Source organism: Capsicum annuum, chromosome 1 (genome assembly GCF_002878395.1).
Source record: "Capsicum annuum cultivar UCD-10X-F1 chromosome 1, UCD10Xv1.1, whole genome shotgun sequence".
NCBI lineage: Eukaryota > Viridiplantae > Streptophyta > Magnoliopsida > Solanales > Solanaceae > Capsicum > Capsicum annuum.
The window spans coordinates 99164426-99174732 of NC_061111.1; the positions used below are offsets into that span (position 1 = coordinate 99164426).

General features: G+C 33.0%; 1 protein-coding gene across 2 annotated transcripts; it reads right to left on the bottom strand.

Annotated features, from left to right (window-relative positions):
• Nucleotides 1-306: 306 nt before the first annotated feature.
• LOC107867406 (serine/threonine-protein phosphatase PP2A-2 catalytic subunit) lies at nucleotides 307-6980 on the bottom strand. Of its 2 annotated transcripts, none has more exons than XM_016713634.2 (6): nucleotides 6361-6980; nucleotides 3919-4033; nucleotides 1912-2020; nucleotides 1757-1834; nucleotides 895-1086; nucleotides 307-770 (listed from the first exon to the last, which is right to left on the bottom strand). In XM_016713634.2, the coding sequence occupies exons 1-6, from the start codon at nucleotides 6611-6613 to the stop codon at nucleotides 597-599; spliced, it is 921 nt and encodes a 306-aa protein (XP_016569120.1). In that variant the 5' UTR covers nucleotides 6614-6980; the 3' UTR covers nucleotides 307-596. The 2 variants fall into 2 exon arrangements, with proteins under 2 accessions (XP_016569120.1, XP_016569118.1); XM_016713632.2 differs by having other exon boundaries at nucleotides 1757-1849; nucleotides 6361-6923.
• Between the last annotated feature and the right edge of the window lie 3327 nt (nucleotides 6981-10307).

The following is a 10307-nucleotide window of genomic DNA, read 5'->3' on the forward strand; positions in this document are numbered from 1 at the left end:
AGTCTATGTGGAAACTTATATTAAGGGCGTTACACAGTTTCCTTCCCCTATCCCACAGAAGTAGGGTAAGGTCTGCGTGCTCCAGTGTCGCATACCCCTACAATCAAATCTTATATCATAACGGCAATGATTGTGACAAAAAGTGAGATTTTGTCTAAAACGACTAGAGAAGACTAAAGATACGAAAACTGCCTATTACTGCCAATTTTCTCTTCTGAAAATTAGAAACCTTTCTTGTCTAAAAATCAAAAGATCCAAACACTCGTAGGAATGAAACAAAATTTGGTCGCCACAGGTAATTGGACATTGAGGGGAAAAAAACTGCTTTTTACGGTAAATTTCAAATTACAGAACAGAATGTACTATGTTGCTTCCATTTGAAAAATATACATGAAAAACCACTTAAGGCATTTCGTCAACTCCAGCGAGCCTCTGGCATAAGTGTAGTCGAGCTCCAAACCATAGACTAGTGCCCAGCGAGCCTCTGGCATAAGTGTAGTCGAGCTCCAAACCATAGACTAGTGCCGAGAATAATCCTCAACCAGCAGAACTCCACTTCTGAAACATCCATGCAGTTGAACAAGCAGGTATTGGAATCACAAAAAGTAATCTGGAGTCTTCCTTGTGGTGTCGGGCTCTATCTGCCGTGGAGCTGGGTCAAACTGAAGGAAATTCTGCTCCATGTTTTCGCCTATCTCTAGAATGGCAGCCATATTACCACACCGGTAACAATAGTTCGGAGCACTAAATACTGTCACAACATTCTTGTCCTGCCAAAAGTTGCACCACCAAATGGCATGTTAAAGTCACAACATTGCCGCTAAGATAACAAGTACCAATAAGATGACAAAAAGCAGGAGATGAGAGGGGATGTTTCGATTTAGGTCCACAAACCTGACACCAATTGAAACCCTCCATAACAAGCTGATGAGCTCTAGAAATCAGAGTGAGACCATTGGTGTGATTGAATTGAGATGCTATATCCTGTCCAAAGGTGTAACCAGCCCCTCGAGGTGATATTCCCCAACCACACCGATCATCTGGATCAGACCACAGGAGATCACACATCGGCCCTTCATGTGGAACCTATTTACCACCAAATAAGAGGCATAAGCAATGAGGCCAGTAGCATTATTGTCCATAGAGTTTAGATCATGAAACATCAAATGATGGAAACCACTAATGCAAAATGTACAAGTATCGGCAAAAAGTTAATAGAGCTGCTATAAGAACATGTGATGTCAGCATTCATCGGATATCAGATGATAAAAGGTAATAACTGCATGGCAAATAAATGAAAACATCCGAAGAGAATTGAGCAAGTTGACAACTACATAGCAAAAGAAATGATGAATAGGGAATGGGATTTACTCGAGCATTTTATGGTAAATAATTGAAAATATCCGTGAACCTATCTAGGAAAAATTAGAAATTACGATGAACTCTTTAACTTGAGATAATAAAACAAAAATTCTGTTCTTTTCTTTGGAGCATCAATTCTGAATTTGTAATTATACTGGACATTTCAGCAAAACATAAACTGTGATGGGAAGAAAGTCGTTGCACCAAGAAGGAAAACTTTTTGGAAGGTAATAAAGGAAAGTGAAACTCAGTTACTGCAAGATGTCTCTTTTGGGGTCATCTGCTAAAACTTGGAGGGGATCAAGTAGGAGGAGAAGCACTGGCGACAAAATACTAAGATTTTATGTGGTGGCATCATAATATAAACGCTTAAATCTCAAAATCGTTTATCTACCTCTTGTATACGGTCCAGCGCTCGGATATTATCCAGTGTATCCAGAGAAGGTGAGAGTCCTCCATGCAAACAGAATATCTGTAATAAAACACACTATATATATATTAGCTAACAGTTCTACTAACATGAAATATCAGTACAGTAAGAGCTCAAACCTGACTCTCTATGAGTGCTGTTAGTGGCAGATAATCAAAAAGATCAGTGAAATACTTCCAAACATTTGCATTGCCATATTTCCTCAAGCATTCATCATAAAAACCATACCTGGCAGGAAAAGTGGTATGTCAATTACAACCGTCCGAAACTTGAACCACAGTCACATGGTCCTTCCTCTATAAACCAAAGCTGGGGTACATTGACTATGAATTGCACTTAATAATTCATCCCCATAATTTACGTTTGGACAAAGCCCAGTATATTCTTCAGGTTACAGCATAGTTCCTTTTTTGAGAATGATACTCCTTAGGGATTTAAATTATATTCACTGTAAGTGTAGAGAATTTTTTACACTAATAGTATTGTTTAAGCAATTGAGAGGTTACTTTAACAATTTATATGTTACAAACTCACACTTTCTATAGACAATTATAAGTGTGAGTAACTATAAACTCACGCTTACTATGAACTCCCTTTTTCTTTAAATGGATGAACAACATACTCACGGTTTTAGACTACATTCACTATCAGTCTCAAGAATTTTTAAGCATTCGTTTAAGCAATTGTAGAGGTTACCTTAACAATTTATATGTCATGAACTCACAGTTACCATAGACAATTTACCTGTAATCTGATTTTCAGCAACCTCATAGGGTCATCATTACACTGTTGGGGCTCGTTTGGTTGGGAAACAAGTTATCCCAGGATTGTTATCCCACCCTCAATGTGGGATAAAAATAACACTACAATCCCGGGATTAGTTATAACAACCAAACATGCGATAAACTCATCTTAAAATTAATCTTGGGGTAAGTTATCCCTTATCCCTCGTACCAAAAGAGCCCTTAGTGTTTAAATGTTAAAATCTGTTTAAATGTTAAAATCATTCTTTAAATTATTCATAGCTAAAACTCTCATTCTGATTTGAAAGTTTGATTTAGTCTAACAAATGCTATGTTTTCTCAAATAAAATAAGGAGCATTAAAATATATTTGACCTCATTTACCCGGGACAAGAAGAAAACCATTTGTGGCACATTCATCTGCATTATCCTGAAGTTCATATAATTTATGCAACCACCCCCACACCCCTCAAAATAAAGAAATTAAAAGAGATCATTTTTCTCCTTAACCTCGGGAACAACGTTTTCCCTCCCTCCAATAGTACAATTTCTGAGAATAAAGAAAACCATGTTTACAAAGTATTAGTAGTCGAATATGAATACAATAAACTGCATGTAGATTCTATTATTCTCCCACTTTTAACTACAACCACCCAGACAAAATAGAAACCTTCCACCTTTTCCAAAAAAAATTCTACTCCCACTTTTTTGGTGCATTCTTCATGTTATAAGACAACAGCACGATTCCCAACATGCACAATGTTGTCCAATAACCTGATAAAGTAAATGATAATCTACATGCGTGCAAGAAAATGTATCATGTACGTATTCTCTCCTGAACATTACCTTAATATAAAGACCAAAAAAAGGAGGAAGAGAATCAGTAATTAATCAATATCTAGTCATCTTCTAAAACTGGAAGGACAAGAAACACAAAGGGATATTGGTTGATTACATATCAATAACTCAATAAAGAGGAAAAGACAGTTTTGAAGCAAAACTGGGGAAAAAATGTCTTCACCAAGTGACAGGTTTAGACTCCTCTGATTATGAGTTCATGAAACATTTAACATGGACTTCCAGGAAGAGTAGATTAGGTAGGTGTTTTAACATTCTTCTAACTGTGTTATTACTGACTAATCAGAGCAATTAAAAATAAAATCAGAGTAAGCTATGCTACATTTTATACAGAGAGACAAGAAAAACAATGAGAGGTACCAATAGAAGTTCACATGCCCACATACAAACCAAATAATCGAACTATGAAAAGAAAACTTCTAATATAACCTGTGAGAAAGATAAACCATTTCTAGGACCACCCCCACCCCCATCCCCACCCCAAGTTAAATAACATGATCACTTGAAGAAAATTTAAAAGACTCACACTTGGGTGATTTGCCGGCTTTCATGATTTCCCCGAAGAATCGTGATTCTATCTCTATAACGAACCTTCAGAGCAACCAAAAGTGTGACAGTCTCCACTGAATAGTATCCACGGTCTGCATTCATTGAACAATTATTCAATGATAAACAACTATAAAAATACTTAATCACCAAGAGAATTGATAATGCTAGGATTGGTATGATAAAAGGAATGTCAAATGTGCATCACAAATAAAGTTAATACTCCCCTCTTTCTTGTCACAAAAAGAATGTCTCATTTCTATATTCAGAAACTACAATTTAACTTTAAATTTCCAATGTTACCTTAATACAATGATTTATGGCCACATAAATATCTATAGAATGTTTTAGACCACAAGTTTCAAAAGTCCGCGATAAAGTCCTCGATTCTTTCTTATACTTTGTCACCAAACAAACACCAGCTGAAAATTAAGCAGTAGGAAACTGTGGTTTATTAGCCTGAAACCTTAATGATGGAGTACTTTTCAGATGCAAAACTATTAGAAAGAGGACAACAGAAGAATGTATAATACAATCATGATCACAAGGAAAATATGCAAGTTAGTTTATAAAATACAAGGCAACTATGGGAAGAAGAATTTTTCAAGAAATTATGGATGAGTCTGTGTCAGTTGACAGCATTTAAAACACTTCTGTGTTGTATACTTGTATTTCACTGGGCTAAATTACTAAAAGAGTACAAAGTGGTGACAAGGAACACTTCTACTATAGAAAGGATTTATGTAGAATGAAAGGCACAAAAGAACACTTTGTAACAGGTAATAAACCACAACACCTTTTCCCGAATTTATGAGACAGGAAATAAATCTTGCACGCACACACTCACTTTCACAAAAGCCCTGTCTTCTCGAACTTAAATAAGCTAAACAAAAGGACATTCAACATTGACGACAGCCAAAAGTAAATCCAACAACGCAACTCGCATTGTCAAGTGTCGAGAACTGATTAATCCTCACACTTAAACAAGCTTAACATAACGACAATCGACATGAACAACAAACAATCGTGTTGTTAGATAAACTAAACCATAACTGCAAACAAATTTTAGTCACTCGTCATTTTGATTGGTTAAACTATTATTCCTCAATTAGTGCCCTGCATGTGTTAAACAGGATACTTGCCGTAGCAAACTTTGACAAGTCCAACTATCCTTGACCAACAAAATTTGCCAAATGAGCCGGAATTTATGTACCACATGCTGCAATCAAGGCCATTATCTTACTTCTAGAGAATTCAAACCACCAGTACATTTCAACTCCACAACACACAATTCATTATTTATCACTTCGAGGTTAAGCAATGAACAATGAACAACTTAAACTAAAGCTTGTCACTTTTCATCAAACAAGAATTTTTCATGTAATTTGCTAAAATAAAAAATCCAAGACTATAATAACTATACCCATTAATGAATGGACAATCCCAGGTCACCCACTTCCTAAAAAATAAATGAACAGCCCTGATGTTGCAGCTTTGAGGCGCCCTTAAATTCTACTAAACCACTTGCATGACTATTAGGCTCAAATATCGGTGTTCAGCATAAAAGTTGCTGTTCACAATCGAATATACAATGCTACAAGATCTATACCTCCCTTCATATTAGTGGGCATTCTCATTAGTACTTGTTACCACACATCCCTTCTTTATCGCCATATCCGATGACAGTATAAGAACTACACCTCAACCCCAAATTATCAGTTATATGAATCCTCAATATCCATTCTGCTCTATTTGGACTTCCATTCAAATACTTTTTCGTATTCTAATATCAATTATGACTTCTCTATCAACAGAAGGTTCTCTAGTTTTCCACGGACATACTAAACATGAAACGAACTCATTAGGGAGGCTATGACACGATTAGCAACTGCAATTTAATAATACTAGACAACAATAACAACATACCCAGTGTAATCCCATCCCACAAAGTGGGAATCAGGGGAGGGTAGTGTGTACACAAACCTTACCCCCTAGCTTGAGAGGTAGAGAGACTATTTCCGATATACCCTCGGCTCATGAAAATAATAGGACTGAAGAAACCAAGGTCATTTAACAAAATTAGACCACAAAAAGAATCACTTGTACTCCGTCTACCTCCTTTCCAAAATGCTTGTCACAATTTCCTTTTTAAGAGTCAAACAATACGAACTTTGACCAACATTTTAAAATATATTTTTCATCATAAGTACTTTCCATATGGATTTTGAATATCTACATTTTAATTTCAAAACATCAAATTAATCGAATTCAATTTAGCTTTAAAAATTGTCAAACTACTAACTCTCTCAGCGAAACGTGACAACTATTTTGGAAACAGTGGGAGAGTACAAATACAATTCACATCTAAACAATCCCAACCCCTAATAAACACAACAAACAACCAAAAGACCTCCGAACTCACCAACATAATCACCCATAAAGAGATAATTAGTATCAGGAGCATTGCCGCCAATCCGAAAAAGCTCAATCAGGTCATAAAACTGTCCATGTATATCACCGCATACTGTCACCGGACATTTAACCGGCTGAACATTCCATTCCTCAACAAGTATAGCCCTCGCTTGATCACATAGAATTTTCACATCCCCTTCCGTTAACGGCTTACACTCCATCAATTGTTCGATCTGCCGATCTAGATCTGCATGCGACGGCATTTTTTTCTTTTCTTCTTCAAGAACTTTCTAGAAATTTAACAGAAATTTCTAGAATTTTCTCCGGTCTGAAAACGCCGACCGATCAGAGAATAGAATCGACGAAGATCAAACGGTGAATATTCAGCTGATATCAATCAAACGGAATATATATAGCTAAAATGGAAAAATTAAACATAAAGAAAATCTTTAAAAAATACAAAAGTGTAGAAGCTTTAGGGTTTGAATCTTCAAATCATATGCTAATTCTGATATTCCTCTTCATTTTTCTCTCTTTCCTCCCCTCTTATCTTTCTCAGAAAATGCAAAACTAATTAAAATATAATTAATATCTGTATATATACACTAACTGACAATTCAATTGGCATTATTTTCAAAAATAAACAATATTTATTCGGTCATTAATTGTCACATTTTTCTTATACTGTTTTTTTTTTTATATTTTATTTTGCATTTGATGTTTGTTATTCGTATTGGAATCCAATTAATTCGAATTCACACCGAATATGGCTCCATTTAGGAAGTAGCGCTCCCTATCAAGGCTTTTTTAGGACTTGAATCTGAGACGTCTTATTAAAAGAGGAGGAGCATCATCCACTGCACCACATTCTTTGGTGGTTATACTAATTTTTTATAAGATCTAAATAGGACGTATGTTAGTGGATATATAATCAATATAATCAATAACTATTTATTTTTAAGATAATTAATTTAAAAATAAAATAAAAGATAATTACTTCTAATCTATAATCTATATCTATATCTATAATTTATATCTATCTATAATCTATATCTATATATATTCTATAATTTATATCTATAATATATTAAAAGTGCGAGTCTTTGTTTTAGATAAAATTGTCTTTTCATTATTTTTTTTAATATTTAAGAGTTGAAAATTAATTAAAGATAGTTATGGTAGAATCTTTCCTTATTGGAAGTAATCAGAATTAAAGATAACTAATACTTTTTCTATTAGTTTAAGAATTCTAAATAAACTAAATTTGATTTTAAGAAGATTTGGAAAATGTAGAAATAAATATAAAAGCATTAGAATAAGAAAAATTAGAAATACTAAATTTTAGAAAGTTTTAAGTATGCAATAACAATATAATCAAAGATTTGACTTTTAAAACGAGAAAAAAATTTAAATATAGAAAAATAATCATGCAATAAATATGGTTCAAATTAATGAATTTCTTTTAGCATCTGACAACAAGGGAAAGAGGTACTACATCACAAATACAAAAGTGATGATTCATCAACCACTTAAAACTTCTGGTGGTAAAATATATATGTGCTTATACTAAAATATATGTTTATATTTACATTATTATTATTATATTAAAATGTAAAGGATCTTTGAAAAGTGATTTAAATTTTTTATACTTCAGTAAAAATCTCCGAAATAGATAAAATTATTTAATTTTAAATAATCAAATATTATATACGTGAGGCACGTGCGATTACACTGCTAATAATAATATTAGGTATGACAACTAATTTAAGACGAAAAAAGTTTTCTTTAGAGTACTTTTATAACATTTCATAATCCATAGTAGTATTCTACTTTAAAAGTTAAAAAGTATTTTAAATTTTTTATATTATTTTATATATTCCTTATAGTAATTAAAAAGGTCTGAAATAAAAGACATCATCATAAAGAGCTTTGTTTTTGGATTAACAAGATAATATTATATTAACAGAAAAGGTATGAATGTACCCCTACACTTTAATAAATAGTACTAATACATCTTCTGTCATACTTTAGGTATAAATATATCTTTGTCATCACTCAAAAGGTATATATAAAGCCCTAAACTTTGATAAATGGTACAAATATATCCCTTATCATACTTTAGGTACAAATATACTCCTAAACTTTGATAAATTGTACAAATATATCTTCCGTCATACTTTAGATACAAATATACCCTTGTCGTTAATGAAAAGGTACATATATACCCTTCTCAACTAACGGTAGGACATGTGTCACAATCTTGTTTATTTGCCCTTATTTAATTTAATTTATTCTCACCCCACCCTAAAATAATTCTAATTTAACCTATAACCCGATCCAAATAATAACTCAAACTCGTCCGATCTAATAGAGCCTTCAAGGCGCATCTCTATTCACACATATTCATTCTCTCTTTCTCTTTCTATTAGATCGGATCGGGTTTGGATTATTATTTGGATCGAGTTATGGGTTAAATTAGAATTATTTTGGGGTGGAGTTAGGATAATTAAATTTTTTTTTTAAAAAAGACAAATGAACAGGATTATAATACGTGTCCTGTCGTTAATGAGAAGGGTATATATGTACCTTTTCATTAACGGCAAGAGTATATTTATACCTAAAGTATGACAGAGGGTATATCTGTACCATATATCAAAATTCAAGGGTATATATGTACCTTTTCATTAACGACAAGTGTATACTTGTACCTAAAGTATGACGGAGGGTATATTTGTACTATTTATCAAAGTTTAGAGGTATATATGTACCTTTTCATTAACGGCAATAATATATTTGTACCTAAAGTATAAAGGAGGGTATATCTATACCATTTACCAAAGTTTAGGGGTATATATTATCTTTTATATTAATAATATCACACAAGAGCAATGTTTGTAGCAGGTGTTAATGCACTTGAGGATCTAGAGATTTATTTACTATATAAAAGGAAGAATACATACCCCTGAACTTTTTGACTTTTTCGTATTAGCACCTTCATAAATTAGATCATGTACCTATTAAATTCTTTTATCATTCACAAAACGTGTCAATTAAGCACAAATTACACAATTTCAGATTAAATTTGGCGCCCGAAATTCACTTGCCATGACATGGAAATTATAACCAATGGTAAAATTACATGTCATAAAAAAAATCAAAAAAAAATTAAAAAAAAAGAAAAATAATTTTATTTCTTTACCTTCTTCTTCCTTCTACTCTTCCACCATTAAACTTTACTTTGAATTCTTTATTTTTCCACCAAAACAACACCCAACAACCATCAAAGGAAGAAAAGGAGTACCGATTCAACACAGACTCATATACAACAAGCAACAATAACAATTTTGTTTTAAAAAAAAATATTTTTTTTATCCTTTTTTTCCTCTAGTTTTTCACAATTAAAATTCACCTTTACTTTTAATTTTCTACCAAAATAACACCCAACAATCATTAGAGGAAGAAAATTTGGTGTTGCCCATAAAAGTTTACATATAATCGCATGGTTCCAAATTTGCAGGTTCAGAAGGTTTTGCGACTAAAATTTTAGTGGTGTTGCAGTGTTCATATTTGATTTTTCCTGCGAAAATTTCATTGGAAAATCCATTTCAACACAATTAACCACCCTCCAACACCACTAAACCACCACCGAAACACCGACATTGACCTCCAACTCATTTTTCGGAGAGCTGCCGATGAGACCAATTTAAAACCATCATCCACGTCATCGAAAAATAAGCATTTTTATCTATATCTACATGTTCCTTCGTCAATTTTCACTGACTAATATCAATTTTTGATGTTGAATTTTTCCACAAAAATTCAATTGTAATGTTGAGAATTTTGCCCTCTACTAATATGAATTTTAAAAAAAAAAAATACAGTAAATTATGGCTTCTCACTTTTCTTTAGGAGAGTGTATTACACTTGTCACGCCATATCAGTGTTATGTCAGCAATT